General features: G+C 25.6%; 1 protein-coding gene across 4 annotated transcripts; it reads right to left on the reverse strand.

Annotated features, from left to right (window-relative positions):
• Positions 1-651: 651 nt before the first annotated feature.
• On the reverse strand, positions 652-5,609 carry LOC8279874 (probable serine/threonine-protein kinase PBL3). 4 transcript variants are annotated; one of them, XM_025159710.2, is made up of 6 exons: positions 5,246-5,609; positions 4,381-4,709; positions 4,150-4,285; positions 2,864-2,997; positions 2,625-2,748; positions 652-1,518 (listed from the first exon to the last, which is right to left on the reverse strand). In XM_025159710.2, exons 1-6 carry the CDS (start codon positions 5,529-5,531, stop codon positions 1,106-1,108), a joined length of 1,422 nt encoding a protein of 473 aa, XP_025015478.2. In that variant the 5' UTR covers positions 5,532-5,609; the 3' UTR covers positions 652-1,105. The 4 variants fall into 4 exon arrangements, with proteins under 4 accessions (XP_025015478.2, XP_048230077.1, XP_025015477.2 ...); XM_048374120.1 differs by having other exon boundaries at positions 5,250-5,608; XM_025159709.2 differs by having other exon boundaries at positions 2,864-3,000; positions 5,246-5,608.
• Between the last annotated feature and the right edge of the window lie 11,037 nt (positions 5,610-16,646).

Below are 16,646 nucleotides of genomic sequence, written 5' to 3' on the forward strand. Positions count from 1 at the left end.
GAACTTTATCGTAGGTATATATATAGTCAAATTCTTACAGGATTAGAAATGTATATGAAATTATGATAGGATTAGGATTAGATTATATTAATCACTAATTAATTCTATTAGGATTAAGAAATAAAATTAATTACATATATAATTAGGATATGATAAGTTTAGTAATTACTGATTAATTATAAGAATATTTTAGTCAGTTTAAAATTTTCTCTTCGTACTTTTATATATATTATAGATAGATATAAAACCTATAATGTTATATTATTATCCGCTGTGAAATATTTTCAAAATCACCTGAAAAAGATTTTTACTGTTACTAAATTAAAGTAGAAGGAGTTTTATGATACAAATTGAATTTCTACCTATAAGGAAAATGACCCTTGAGATAAGTAAATTGATTAGGTTACTTGGTGCTTGACCTAATGGTAGAATGAGACCATTTCAAAATTGGATTCCATAATTCAAGTTCAACTGTGTTAAAATTCCACTTTAGTTGTATCTGCAGGTCAGTTTTATATACTGAAATTAAACTCAGAAGACTTAAAACAGTAATTTTCTGATGATAAATTAAAAATATCATCAAATAGTGCACTTTATGTTCAATTATTTTCACAGTTAAAGCCTCAAGTCTCAGATTATAAAGAGCTCAGGTAAACAGATATATAAAATGATTGCTTAACAAGATTGGGAAGACATAATTGTTGATAACTGCTAAATAAACTCATCTGATCTCTAGGAAAATCTCTGTAGCTTCTGTTTTACTGCAAGCCTACTACCACTGAAGTTCTTGGTTTTGTGTGTGTTCTTCATGCTATAGCAAAGACAGAATGCAACCCTATACAAGAGCAGTAGTTAATCTCAACTCTACATTTTATGATTCATTACCCTAACGAACAGATACTATACAAGACTACAAGACTATGTAGCTAATTCGCAATGCCTTTGTCCACAACACCATTCATCAAGAAGTTGAGAGATTATATAGACACTGACTTGCTAGTAAAAGGGCTTTAGCAGTCTGCAGAACTAATCTTGAAAATAGGCGCATTAACGGATTTTATACATGCTTTAAGAGGTTGATGCATCAGCCGCGAGTAAAAATTGGTTATACAAAATTGCTAGTTGCTTGATTTATCCTGTGAGGGCTGTTCATGTTGTTGATCCTATGACTATTTAGCTTAGCAGGAGGAGGCGCTCTCGACACATCCTTTGCTGTGTTTAGTTTTTCTAACGTGGTTAGTACTTCGATCATCTGTGGCCGATTTTTTGGATCAGTGTGCAGACATTGCAATGCAAGTGCAGCTGCAGCTTGAGCACCTTTTTTGGAGTACTGACCACCCAATCTAGTGTCCATGATTCTCAAAACTCTCCTGGGGTCACTTAGGAAAGGTTTTGCCCAATCCACCAGAGTCTCTTCAATAAAATTAACTCTCTCGTCATCCATCGCCCTTCTTCCTGATAGTAATTCTAGTAAGACAACACCAAAGCTGTACACATCACTCTTTGGAGTCAAGTGACCTGCTCGGTTTTGAAAGGTAAAAGGAGCAATAAAGGCAGTTAAGAATCTCTGATATGCATATCATATACAAGAAAAGCTCTACTATTTAACATCTCACAACATGTTTCTCCTTTCAAAGAAGGACAGGAATTCAACATAAAGATTAAGTAAAGATGCCTTATTCCTTGTCTATATTTATTTCAACATACTTCCTTTGTTTCTGCTTCTTTTTTTTCAAGTTTCTCCTTTATTTATTTATTTAATTACATTGTGAAGTAGCTGAAGAAAATATGTTTCATTTTGACATATAAACGGTGTTTCTTCAAATGTACATAATATAATTATCATGCTAAAGTCAAGATTGTCATGCTTACAAATTGGACTTTAATACTTCTTTTGTCATTTACCTAAGCTGCTTTCTGAAAGAATTAGCAAAGAGAATATAACCGCGGACTAGTTTCACATATGGTAGAGCAAATGAAGACAACTGTCCACCATGTTTTTTTTTTTTAACAGTAGATATGGTTAGCATGTAAGTATATTAGCGTGTTAGAAGGAAAGGGGAGCTCTTTTTATAAAGCGGGGTTTAAACCACCTTTTTTCATATAATAAATATCCAAGCCCGCCACCCAAAACAAGACAGATAAAAAAAGACAAAAGGAAAAAAGGAGAGAAGGAGAGGTCTCAGAGGGGGAACAGAGCAGATACAATTGGAAAATAAGTGTTGTCAGTGAAACATACAAGTAAGACGTATATATTATGAAGAAAATAAATTGGAATGTGGGACTTCTGGAGGTACAGATACAGATATCTGAAAGAAAAAAAAGTATCAGTGATAGCAGAGGTGATTAGAATGTATCCTTTGATAGCTTGAGAATAAATTTGGTCTCTGTTGTAAACATGTATTATTTCAAATTCTCTCACGGAATTAGTGGAAACCTATTATACTCTTCAGTTGAAACTTGCAGATAGCTCTGGCTTGGGATTTCTTTTGTTTAGTTGTTTTGATTTCATAGTCTGCTACCTCTTTCTAATTTGTGTGGCTTCTCTGATTTTAGGAACTCCCATATATATAAAACAGTTTACCATAGACAAGTAATTCATATGTAGCAGAAAGTTGACTAACCTGTTGCTACATACTCTGGTGCAGCATAACCTCGGGTTCCAACCACTCTGGTTGAAACATGAGTGTTATCTCCGGTAGGACCATCCCTTGCTAGGCCAAAATCTGAAAGCTTTGCATTATAACCCTGAAAAGAGTATCGCTGCTCCATTAGCCTCGTAGAAGTCAAATAGTACTTTCAGTCTATGCAGCTATGCTTATCAATAAATCAAAATTATAAGGTTTCAGCTCTCAACATATACCGAATCAAGTAGAATATTGGATGCCTTCAGATCACGATAAATAACATTGGCATTTAAACCATGTAAGAAGGACAATCCTCTTGCTACATCAACTGCAATGCGCATCCGAATAGTCCAGGTAATTGGTTGATCACCTTCTACAAATAAAAAAGAAAAAATTATATTAGGCATTCAGGAGAAAGCATATTTATCAGTACCAATTATACCACATATATGCAGGGTTTATGTAAGGAGAAAAAAGAAAGAAAGTTCAACAATGTATAATAATTCATTTTAAGCTGTAAATAGAAACCCAACCGCCCCCCAACAAGAAAAGAAAAAGACAATCAATCCTTAAAGATGCTTGAATCCAGGATTGAAGAAGTTTTTAGTTCTCAGGGCATACTAAACAAGAGTAAAACTTCTTTGTGAGTTATTTCAAGTAATATTGTCCTTCATGCAATTAAACAAAATAATATAAAACAACAGTTTTAAAGGCACTTCCTCTTTCCTGCAGATGACATCTCAAACGAATTTCACTGAGTCTCAAATATCCGTTTTGTTTGAAAACAAACACAGTTTAGCTTAACAGAAGAGTAACCATCAAGCACAACTATGAAGAAAATCAATCTTGGCTGCGGCAGTCTCATAATCCAACTACATTTCCAGCTTCATAGAGAAACAACTTCACTTATTCAAAATGTATCATTACTTACTATATCTAACCATGACCCCCTCAGGAACAAGACAGGTTTCTCTTAGTGTTGGTTCCCTTTTCTGAACAGTTCTCAAGGAAAAGTTTAAGGGAAAAAAGAAAATATGCCAAATCATCTCCAAACATTTTAGGATATTTCTTCCACAACCAAAAATAAATAAATAAATCAATGAAGTTTCTGCCCATTTGATCCTTCTGAAGGATTAAGAACTGCACAAGTTCCTCATACATCTTGCAAGATTCATCCTAAATTCTCATCTATGCTTTCTCATCAACCTACATTACTTTTCATTCTTCTTCAAGTACTGTCTCACTCTTCCGCTCTCAATTTTTGTCATCTTCCAATTCATCTAACACATCATACCCAAGATCCCAAGACAAAGGGTCTAAATGATTGGCCTCTACCGAAGGATCAAGGGCACAGCATGAATATAACATCTCTAACTTTTCCTCTGTGATAATCAAAACATGTGAAGATGTTTTATAAGAAATATGCCCATATAAAACAATGGAGCAAATATCATGAGAAACAACATTGTCTTTAAAACATTTAAGAAAAAAGTTTAAAACCCAGATAAGCAAATTTACTTACTTCTGAACAAATGATTCTCCAAACTTCCCTTTGGCATGAACTCATAAACCAGAAGTCTGTTCTCATACTCAGCACAATAGCCAATGAGTTTCACTAGATTTTCATGACGAAGCAGGCCTAAATAGTTTACTTCTGCCTGTCACATGGAAAGAGAGAGCAAAAAATAAGTTTAAATACTCTTACAAGGAGGCCATGAAACAAAAATGCTAAGCTATTCTCGAAAGCACATACAAGCCACTCCTTATGACCCTGAAAACTTTCAGCTTTGAGCCTCTTTACTGCCACGACAATCCCACTTCCTGGTTTAGCCGGAGCTAAAGTATTACCATCAAGCCATCCTTTGAAAACACATCCAAAACCACCCTCTCCAAGCATTGTTTCTGAGCGAAAGTTCTTGGTAGCATTTTTCAGCTCACTTAAGCTAAAGGACTTGAGATTGCTCGGAACAGATGTATCAATTGTGCATGAGCGTAAAGATTCGTTCAAACTACCTATTGATGTCGGTTGGGAAGACGTGGAATCTGACTTCCCCTTATTATAACCATGAGGCTTTTTACTGCCTGAAAGTACAAAAATCAAGAAACAAACAAAAGCAGCTATGAGTCTATTTTCAAGGATACATGCATATAAAAGACATCAATAATCATTCACTTTTAGTTGTCTTTCCCACTCTGATCCATCAAATATATTCTTCAGACAAAATGAAAGGGCAAGAAAAAAAAAGCAGCTATGACTGTATTAATGAGCATGAATGAAATAAAAGCTACGAATGATCAATCAATCAGTCAATAACCACTAATTTCTTTTCCATTCGTACCCAATACAGATTTTTCTTGGGAGCCAAAGAGAAACAGGAAAAAAAAAACTTTCCTGGACTGAAATTAGCAAAAGTTGACATCAAAGCAAAAAGAAGAAAAAAAAAAAAAAAAAGAGGAAGAAGAAGAAGAATTAATGCAACACAAGAACTACCCCTTCTGAGGAAATTTATTTCTGAAATAGAATTTGATAATCTAATCAACAATAACCAAGCAGTTCAACTCCCATTAAAATAATTTTACAGAGAAAGCAACGGAAACATTTAAAAAGAAAATCTGACCAACCAGGAGAAGAGAAATTAGTAGAAGAAGCATGGGCACACTTGGCAGGTTTTCTGCAGCAATTTCCCATAATTGAAGAATAATCTTTAAGAATAATGTAGCATAGATTAGAAAAATCAAGAACAAGAAGAAGTAAAAGAAGAATGAGGGACGAAGAAGACCAAGAAATCGGGATATATATGTATATTCGACTGTGATGAAAGTGAAAGAAGTAACGAAATGATAATAATACAGGAAATGGGTAAAAGGGTCCATTTGATAGAATTTGATATTTGACTGAAACATGGGAGCAGAGGAAGCAATGAAGAAGAAAGAAGAGATCAAAGCAAAGGAAAGGAGGCACCTCCCCCCTGGTCAATGAAGGAAACTAACTTCCATTTGTTCAGTATTTTGAAATTCAAGGTCAAGCGTAAGGAGTTAGGGACCCACTTTATTTGTTTATTTATCTATTTTTATATTATTATAAATAAATAACTTACAGTATCGTTTTTATTAAATTATAAATAATTAAATTTTTGTTTTAATTTATTTTAAGATTTGTTTATATATGTCAATTATAATTTCTGTTTTACTTTCTAATTATTTTTTATTAATAAAATAAAAATTGAATAAAAAAAAAGTATAACTTTTTAAAAATTAAAAAAATAAGAAAAATAAATAATAAAATATAGTTATAAATTACTTCTTTTTAAATAAAAATAAAAATATGACTCTTAAATTATTTTTTAAAAAATAATAAATTAATTTATAGTTCTGTAATAAATAAGAAATATAATTTAAAATTTATTAAATAAATTCTTATCTGTTTAATTCAAATAAAAATATATATTTATTATCGTATTATATTTACATATACTTTTACCTATTTTATAAAATTGATAAACTATCACAAATATAATTCAACCACGTTACCTTCTAATTCAACTAAGTCATTATCAATGCATGAAATTCAAAACTTTTTTATTTAAAAAAAAAAATCTTCAACAAGATTACAATCTAAGTTAGACCTAATCTTATGAGTTCTTACAAACTATTATTATCTAGTTATCTATTCATGTGTTTTTGCAGCTATTATTATTATTTAACCAGTTTAATACCTAAATTATATATTTTTATTTCTGAACTAGTATTATATTTTTATTTTATAATTATATTTGTTATATTTTATATAATAATTATATCACTTAAATTTTTTTCAAATTCTATTTAGAATATTATAATTTCTAACATAAACTAAATAATCAATATAGCACATATGCCATATATATATATATATATATATATATATTCTCTATTTATGTATATTAAACATAAATATAATAATTATTATAGCATATATAAAAATAGACATCTTGATAATAGAGCTGGCCGACCCCGGTTCCAGCTTGATCCAACAAATTTTTAGAAAATAAATTAAAATAAAAATATTTTTTACAAGTTGATATTGGAACTAATAATTCTAGTTCTAACTTAGGAAAAATCAATCTTGACCGCCTTATGATATTGAGTCAGTTTCAGTCTATTTTGACTATTTCGGTTTAATTTATCCAAATTATAAATTCTTAAACATTAAAAATTAATATAGATAATGTGAGAATCTATAAAATATAATTAATAAATAAATAAATTTTATACTTGAACTCTTTATGACAATATAATATATATATATATATATATATATATATATATATATATAAACAAATGTAATTAATTGTTTATTATTACTTAAATTCTAGTAAAATAAAATAAAATAAAAATAAAAAATAAACTTGAAGTATTGAAATATTGAAATATTAAGAGAAAAAGGAAAAGGTTTATGCAATCGAAAAAGAATTTAAATAGCTTCAATACATTCTTCTTAAATACAATTTATCATTTTTCTAAGGTCGTTTTTATATATATAAATCGTAAAATTATATAATTATATAATATTTAGATTTATTTCTACAATTAATAAATAAAAAAATTATATAAAAAATAATAAATTAAATTAAATATAAATTTAGATTAAAATGAATAAAAACAAAAAAGAAGTAATTAAACTATAAAAAATGAAAATACAACAATAAACTTAAATAAGTAAATAAAAAGTAAAAAAAAGTATCAAATAGATAATCAAGTTTAAATTAAAATTTTGTAATAAAGTAAGAAATACCATATGAAAATAAAATAAAATAAAATTAATTAATTAAAATAATAACAAAAGTAGTACATATAGAGATTAAGATTAAGATTAAGAATGTTGTTATTATTACAACTATAGATTAAAGGAGAAAATAATTATTTTTTATTAATTAATATTTATAAAAAAATGAAAAATATCATCCTATAGTAATTATATGTGGCAAATTATGGTTAAATGATTCTCTTTTTCAGCTTTAATTAATATTATATATATATATATATATATATATAATTTGTTTATTTTAATTTATAAAATTAATATTAAATTTTATATTTATAAAAATACTTAATATATAAAATTTAGTCAAATATTAAAATAAATGCATATAATATTAATAATAATAATTCTTTTATATAATTAGAGAATTCTATTAATTTATTAATTAATATATTAATTATATTACTATACAAATTAAATTATTTGATTAAAAAATTAATCTATTAATTTTATTTATATTAATAATATTAAAAATACAATAAATGAATAAATTTATAAATTATCATTATATTTATGTATCAAATACTTTTACCATGCATCATAAACTGTTTAAAAAATTAACTGTTTAAAGATTATCTCTTATATATAAGTATCATAGATATATATATAAAAGTGTAAAGAGAGAGGAATGAATAATTTATTAAAAGAGTCTCATGGTCAGTGTTATTTAAATTAGTCAATTTAATATTTTATTAATTTAATATAACTTAAAAAAATATAATAAATAATAGTAATAATGATAAAATCTATATAGAAATAGAATACTAAAATATCATAAAATCTCTATGTTTAGAAATATTTCCTACTCAAAAAAGTAATAATAATAAATCGGCATATACTATAATTTGAGATTTTAATAATATGTATTTTATATGCGTGTAATCTAAAATAAAAATAAAAAGTATATTTAATATAATAATAAAATTTATTTAAAATAATATTAAAATGTAATATTAAAACAAACATTTAGTTATCAATGAAAATCAAATATATTATTTTGATTATAAAAATTAATGATTAATTGAGAAATTGTAATATATTATTAAATTACTAAATTATAATTTTTAATAAACTAACAAATTTGAAAATATTATAATTCTTTATAATTTAATTTACAAGTTTAAAATAAAACAAGTTACATGTAATAAAATTTGCATTATATATATTATGGTGGACCATTATTTGTTAGTGAACCATATATGATATACATCAAATTATATTTCCATAATTTATACTCCAGATTCTCATCAAATAATTTATTAATTATATAAAAATATTAATATATATTTAATAAATATTTTCAACCTTGTTAATCAAATAGAAATTGTCTTAATTTAAAGGTTAACATACAAGAAAAAATATATAAAATTAGTAAAATATAACGGTCCGGATAAAATTAAATTAAATCTATTAACTATTTGATATAATAATCATTTAATATACAATTTAATCATAATAACTAAAATAATAATAAACAAAAAATATAAATTTTAAGTTAATAACACTAATAAAAAAATATAATTCAGATTATTATATTTTAAAAATATAGAATATATTTTTATATTTGAAAACTTTTATTATTTGTATGTTTTTTTAAAAGATTTATAAAGCACGTTAGCTTTTGTTTTTAATTATTTTGGCAGGTCAAAGTTTTGAAAAGTATATGGATGGCGGCTGCTACGGTACAAGGTCATACATTACTGTCTTTATCTCAAATGATTCTGGAAATGAATTATCCAACTGAATTAATAATTTTAATTTACTTTTTTTATAACGGGTGATTTCAAATATTAAATTAATTTTAATTTTATTATTTTATATATAATATTATTTTTTATTCGAACCTGAAATTATTATTTTATTTTTATATTAAAGACAAAGTATATGAGAATCTAAACTCTAATATTTATGACTGTTTCTGCTTGGATTATGGAATTAATAATTCATATAAACATTGTGCTGACTTGATTATGAAATGCTTAATTCTTCCAATTTTAGCATTTTGGAGATTTTGACAGATTGAAAGATAAGCACTTTGTTGTTTTCAAATGCATTTCCAGTCTGTACTGTTGACATTGTAATTTGTTAGATTTCTTGTTTTTTAAATAGAAAACCCTTATTCATATTATATATGTTCTCTTACATTTTACAATTATTTTGGGCCATAATAAAAATAATATAATTTCTTTTATTTATTAAACTATGAGAGAAATTTTTTTATTGATGAATGCTTAATAAACCGTAAATTATAAAATATAAAATATTCATTTTTTTATATTTATTATGAAATAAAAATTTATTTAATATAGAAAAAAAAAAATTTGAATCTAAAATTTTTCATATCGACCGCTCTTATCACTTCAATTGCGTTTAAGTATATTAAATAATATAAAATAATTAAATTAAAGCCCTAAACAAGTTTGCAAGTCTAAAATGTGCGCAAAAGTATTTCTAGGAAAAGAAATTGTTAGTCTAATTTTTATTCATGATTTTTCATTTTTTTTCTAAAATAGATAATTATATTTTCTATTTAAAATTAAATACTCATTTAAATTTTATAATAATAATAATTTTAACATTTTTACTTATTTTTCCTGATATTTTGTTTTTAAATTAGATGGATTATATAATAAAAACTTCTAAATTTGACTGCTAGGTTGTCCTTTTGAAGAACAACTTTTCACTACGTTACATTTTTATCATGCAAGAATATAACAAGAAGATATTATTATTAATGTTTTTCCATTGAAATAAACATAAAATGGCTGAATACATGGTACGCAAATTTTACAATTATTTAATGAATCCTTGACAAATGTCAGACATGTTTTCTTTATTAAAGAAAGATAAGATTCTCGGATAATTTAATATTATTTTATTTGAGCGGTCAGATTTATTAATATATATATATATATATATATATATATATTTAGAGTTAATTTAAAATGTACAAAATTTTCACGATGAAATAATATTTTAAGTGTTTTAATATAATTATATATCTAAATTTAAACTTTAATTTTTTATTTATATTATTAGAGTCTTACATTTTTAATTTAATTTAATTAAAGGCTTAAAACTACTCGTATTAAATTCGAGTTCTTACTTAAAATAAAAATTAATAAAATAAATAAAATATTTATATAATATGTATAAAAATATTTATCCATATAAAAATAAAAATATTAAATTTTAACAAATAAATAAAAATTTTAGGAAATTTATCAATGAATTTTGACATTTAAAAGATTAGTGACGGCATCCCAAAGGATAAGATGAAAGATGACACTGCCTTATTCAAACTTAGGCTTCATTTTATCAACAAGATTATACAATAATTTAATTATATTAATAATATTAAAATTCTTATCAAAGTCAAACCTCTCTTCCTAAGAAAGTTTATTATTCTTATTCTATTTATAGTAAACTTAAATTTAAAATTTTACTCACATTAACGTATACAATAATTGACAGATTATATTATATATTAGAATTTTGTATTTATTTTTAGATATCTATTGCAAAAATCATTATGTGTCTCGTAATTGATTCAGGCTTCTTTCTAAACTCGCAACAATAAGAAAAAAAATAAAAAATAAATAAAAAAAAGTACATACTTTGTCCAACTAGATTAGTTTATAAATTATATTTATTAACAAATTAAATAGTTAATACAGCTTAGATGAAAATTAGGTCATTAAAAAAAAAGCCTATTAAGTAAAAACTGATAAAATATCTTAAATAAAAAGGTAATACAAATAATAATAAAATATAACTAGTAATTTATCTGTGCGTTGTACTTCTGGAGGTATGTTTAAGACTTTTATATTTATGACAACATTATAGTTCTCATCTAAAATCTTTTACAAAGGTTTGTAACTATTAAGTTTTGACAACATTTCCTCAAATAGAAGGCTTCTCAAGAGTGTCTTTTTCTGACTTTTAATAATCTCACAGAAAATTTCAAGGAAGAATTGAATTTAAATTCATACATGCATATATTTATTATTTCAATAAACAAATTCCCATATCAAGCCATTAAAATTGAAGACAAGACAGGCATTAGCTGAAACCAACAAATTTGGAGGTCTTTTTACTATGATGCACTTGTAACATAGATACACTTGGTAATGACTTATTACAGGAGCTCATTTGGACATTACTATTTACTTGTTCTCTAGGTAACACTAGGTCCCTTTTTTTTTTTTTTTTAACATGTCACATTTTTAATAAGAATGTGAGTCAACCTAAATAATGTCTAGTTACATAGATGAATTGGGTGCCCACTAGAATGACTTGCAAATTTATCATTACTATCCTCTCATAAAAAATTAAAAATAAATTAGTTGGTTACTCGTGCGTTATATGACCGTTATTATTATATGATTATAAAATTAAATTTATAAATAAAATTTAATAAAATTCTTAATATTTAATATTTATTCATCATATTTCTAAATAATAACAAATTAGATATTCTTACTTTTTTAATTTTTTAATATTTTAAGATTTTATTAGTATACTGATATAAAATTATTTTTAAAATATTTATTAATTAATTTTAATATTATATAAATCAATACTATCAATATAATTGATATTACTATTTTTAAAATTAAAAATTATTATATAATTGAAAATATTATTTTTTAAAATTAAAATCATTATCTAATTAAATAATTAATTTATTAGTTAATATAAATATTAAAATATATTTATTATGCTATTCTTTAGATTAATTATTATCTAATTAGGAACTAATTATTATCTAGTTAGAAAATTAATTTATTATTGATATGTTATTTCTTAAAATTAGAGTCATCGTTTAATAAATAATATATAACTAATTAATCAATAAATCAATGAAAAATTATAAAATTATACATAAACTTAAATTTTATATGTTAAAATAAAAAATTTATGTGTCAAAAAAGAGACACATTTCAAAAGAATTTTAAGTATCAGAAATTAAAATATATTTGCTAAGAGATTCTTACTCATGCTTGTTATATATACCACGACTAATAAAAAGAGTGATATATATGTATATGTATTTTACACTTTAGTATTAGATGATTGATAAATATTTTATTATTTAATTTTAATAAATATATATCGATCATCTATTGATTTGATGTATAGATTGCAACATATAATAAAATTTAAACAAAATTTTTTTAATGATTGTAATCGTGCGATAGTGTCTTTTAAGAGAAAGAAAATTGCATTTCTAAGAATACAAGCTACACTCTAGAGTACATAGTTATGTGGTCCAAAGTACAATCCTGCCGTCCACGACACAATCTTATTGACCAAACCACAAACCATATTATTCAAATCATCAATTTTGTGTTGACTATTAACACAATTTTCAAGTGCAACTCACAACTATTCAATGCCCAAAATACTCAAGTGTAAGGTGTCAAAAACATGTTTAGAAGAGAAAAGAGAATAAGTAAGTAAATAATTTAAACTTTTTATCAGACAAAAGTAAAATTTTAGCAAAATTGTCTGGAAATACAACAAAGAAGGAATTCAAAGCAGCCTTGGAACAAGCTTTGTCACAAGTTTCTGAAGATAGTGATAATGAAGATTCTGGAAGCACTAGTGGACCTAGCTTTACTCCTCAAAATGAAGATGATTGTTATGGACTCGACAATTATGACATTATTTTTGACTAAATAAGCAAGGAATCTTTCATTTTCATAAGTGGACAAGTGGACAAAGAAAGACAAAACAAAGTTGATAAGAATGAACAAATAGCGGACAAAGAATCTTTTCTTTTGACAAAATGGACAAGATGACAAGAAGATAAACAAGCATCTTTTGAAGAAAGGACAAAGGACAAAACAAAGATGATAAAATTGAACAAGTGGCGGACAAAGAATCTTCTTTTGGCAAAATGGACAAAATGGCTACTATTTTCTTTTGACAAAGTTAATTCAATAATGTAACGGACTCAAAAATGTTTGAAGTCCGAATAGTATAGATTTTCTTATTATAAATAGATGTACATTAGAAGTAAGGAGACATCACTTGAATGCTTGAACTATCTTCCCTACTTTCTCTTTGTAAAATCTTCTTTCAATAAAAGTTTAAATTATTTACTTACTTATTCTCTTTTCTCTTCTTCTATTATAGAATTTCCTTTTAAAAATATTTTTACAAATGATAGAGTTTCTAAAACTTGGAATACAACCGTAGGAAATAAACAAATTATTTCTGTTCATCCACCTTTAGAAGAAGTTAAAATAAATGTTCATAATCAGGAAATAATTGCTTCACAACTTGATAGGATAGAGACATCTAGCCTAAATAATCAAGCACCTAGGCCAGGTGGTATACCTATGAAACCTATTTTTCAACCCCATGAGATTCCCCGAACAACAATTAATTAAATTAAATGATAAAGATGATATTTTGAACCAAATAAATTTAAAATTAGCTAGTCCGTCCTTGAAAGATAAACCTTCACATTAGTGTACTTAATTCTGATAATCTTGAACAAAATAAAGTTAAAAATTTAGAGAGTCAATTTATTAACGATAAAATTGAAATAAATAAAATATACCATAATAAAGGTTTTGACAAACCTAGAACTAGACATTATTATCCTAGACCTACTCCTCCAGATGTCTTGTTTGAGGAAAGAGTTAGCTTTACTCAAGCAAAATATGATGGAGATTCACATTTATGAATGGAACTTAGATGGTCATCTGAATATCGGATTTTAAATATGTTACAAGAAATGACCATGGCTTGTACTTCTGAGCGATCTGTAAATAATCGATAAAAAATAGCTCGGATGTTAATATCCGGCTTGGTCAATTAAAAGGATAGTGGGATAATTACACCTCCTTAGAAGATAAATCAAGGATTTTAAATGCTAGGAAAATAGTTATAAAAACTGAAAATCAAACATCTATTCAAACTGAAGAAGAAGATGTCATGCAACTTTACTTTTGCTATTACAAAATGTTTTGTTGGTGAACCTAATCAATATCAAATTCGATCTTCTGAAATTCTTTCAAATCTAACTTGTCCTAAACTTCAAGATTTTCGTTGGTACAAAGATGTCTTTTTAACAAAAGTTTTCTCTAGAACTGATTGTAACCATAGTTTTTGGAAAGAAAGATTTATTGCTGGTTTACCTAAATTATTCGCTGAAAAAGTTAGAACAAAGATTAGAGATTTTTATGGAAATACTATTCCTTATGATACTTTAACCTATGGAGAAATTATTAATTTTATTAATAATGAAGGCTTAGCTTTGTGTACTGATTTAAAATTAAAAGCCAAAATTAAAAATGAATTTTCACAATCTAAAAAGGAGTTAGGAGATTTCTGTTTTCAATATGGCTATGAACGTATTCAAGCCCCTTCCTCAAAAACTAAAAAATATTTGAAAAGAAAATCTTCTAATAGAAATTATAGAAAAAATACTTCGAATTTTCAAAAACCTTCTTCATCCAAAAATATTTCTCAAAATAAAAATAAAAATAATAAAAAGAAAGGTCCTCCTGTCTGTTACAAATGTGGTCGTGTTGGTCATTTTAAATCCCAATGTAGGATGAAGGAAAAAATCAATAATTTAGACATCTCTGATAAACTAAAAGATCAAATGCTTAATCTTTTACTATCTGATACAGATCCTGAAAATTCTGATTTAAGCGATTTTGAAGAAAATGATTTAAATATTCTAAGTGATTCATCTTCTACAAATACTGATTTTGAAACATGTGAAGGTCCTGGAATTTGTACAGGTCCTTGTTGTAATTCAACTTTAAATGTTTTAACAAAAGAAACCCTTTCTGATCTTTTTGAATTAGTTGACAAAATTAATGACCCTTCTGATAAAGAAAAATACTTTTTAAAATTAAAAGATATTGTTTTGCATAACGAAACTCAAAATTCTGAACCTATTCCTTATAATTTAAAAGAAATTTTTCAAAGATTTGACTCAAAATCCTCTAGAAATTCTACACCTAATATTCAAGATTTACAAGAAGAAATTAAAAATATAAAACAAGAAATTAATAATTTGAAAAATGAAAATTTAGATTTCAAAGAAAGAATTTTAAAATTGGAACTAAATAGGAAAAATATAGATATTGCTGAGTCCTCTGAAAATACGAATGATTCTCATATTAATGAATTTTTAGCTCATATTACCAGAGTAAATTTTCATAAATGGTTTATTTTTGTTAGAATTCTTATAAATGATTTTAAAATTGAGACGATTGCTTTAGTTGATTCGGAGCGTAAACGTATACAAGAAGGAATTGTACCTACAGTTTTTGAAAAACAACTGAAAAATTACATCACTGGCGATGGTTCAAGAATGCAAATAAATTATAAACTTTCTAAAGTTAAAATTTGTAATGATGGATTGTGTTTTTACACTTCTTTTATTCTAATAAAAAATCTATCTGCTACTGTTATTCTTGGAACTCCGTTTTTAGCATTACTTTATCCTTTCACAGTTGACACACATGGTATCAAAACTAGATTATTAGGAAAAGAAATTTGTTTTAAATTCATCTTCTCTGAGCAAGAAAATGACATAAATGTTTTGAAGAAAAATTGTGTTTTTAATGATCTTATTAGTCAAAAGAAAAAACAAATCGCTTTTTTAAACAAAGAAATCTTATCTTTAAAGATTAAAGAAGAGTTAGACCTTGATGTGACAAAAGCCAAAATAAAAGATATTGAGAATCTTTTTACTAAAGACTTATGTGCACCTGTCCCAAATGCTTTTTGGAATAGAAAAAAACATGTGATATCTTTACCTTATGTTAAAGATTTTTCTGAAAATGACATACCAACAAAATCACATGCTATACATATGAACACGGAACTTGAAAATCATTGTAAGAAAGAAATAGATGAATTATTACAAAAAGGGTTAATTCGTAATTCTAGTTCTCCTTGGAGCTCCTCTGCTTTCTATGTCTATAATGCAGCTGAGAAAGAACGTGGTGTACCCAGACTTGTCATAAATTATAAACCTTTAAATAAAGTTTTAGAATGGATTAGATACCCTTTACCTAACAAAAGAGATTTGTTGAAAAAACTTTATGATTCAAAAATTTATTCTAAGTTTGACATGAAATCTGATTTTTGGCAAATCCAAATTGATGAAAAGGATCGCTATAAAACTGGTTTTAATGTTCCTTTCGGTCATTATGAATGGAATGTCATGCCATTTGGATTAAAAA

This window comes from Ricinus communis, chromosome 1 (assembly GCF_019578655.1).
Source record: "Ricinus communis isolate WT05 ecotype wild-type chromosome 1, ASM1957865v1, whole genome shotgun sequence".
Lineage (NCBI taxonomy): Eukaryota > Viridiplantae > Streptophyta > Magnoliopsida > Malpighiales > Euphorbiaceae > Ricinus > Ricinus communis.

Bases quoted from the DNA above. Each gene is read 5' to 3' on its own strand.
- LOC8279874 (XM_025159709.2), bottom strand. From the start codon at position 5,531: ATGTTTCAGTCAAATATCAAATTCTATCAAATGGACCCTTTTACCCAT. The intron at 2,749-2,863 runs GTATATGTTGAG...TACTCTTTTCAG, and splicing joins CCAATATTCTACTTGATTCG to GGTTATAATGCAAAGCTTTC. The intron at 1,519-2,624 runs GTTAGTCAACTT...AAAACCGAGCAG, and splicing joins ACCAGAGTATGTAGCAACAG to GTCACTTGACTCCAAAGAGT.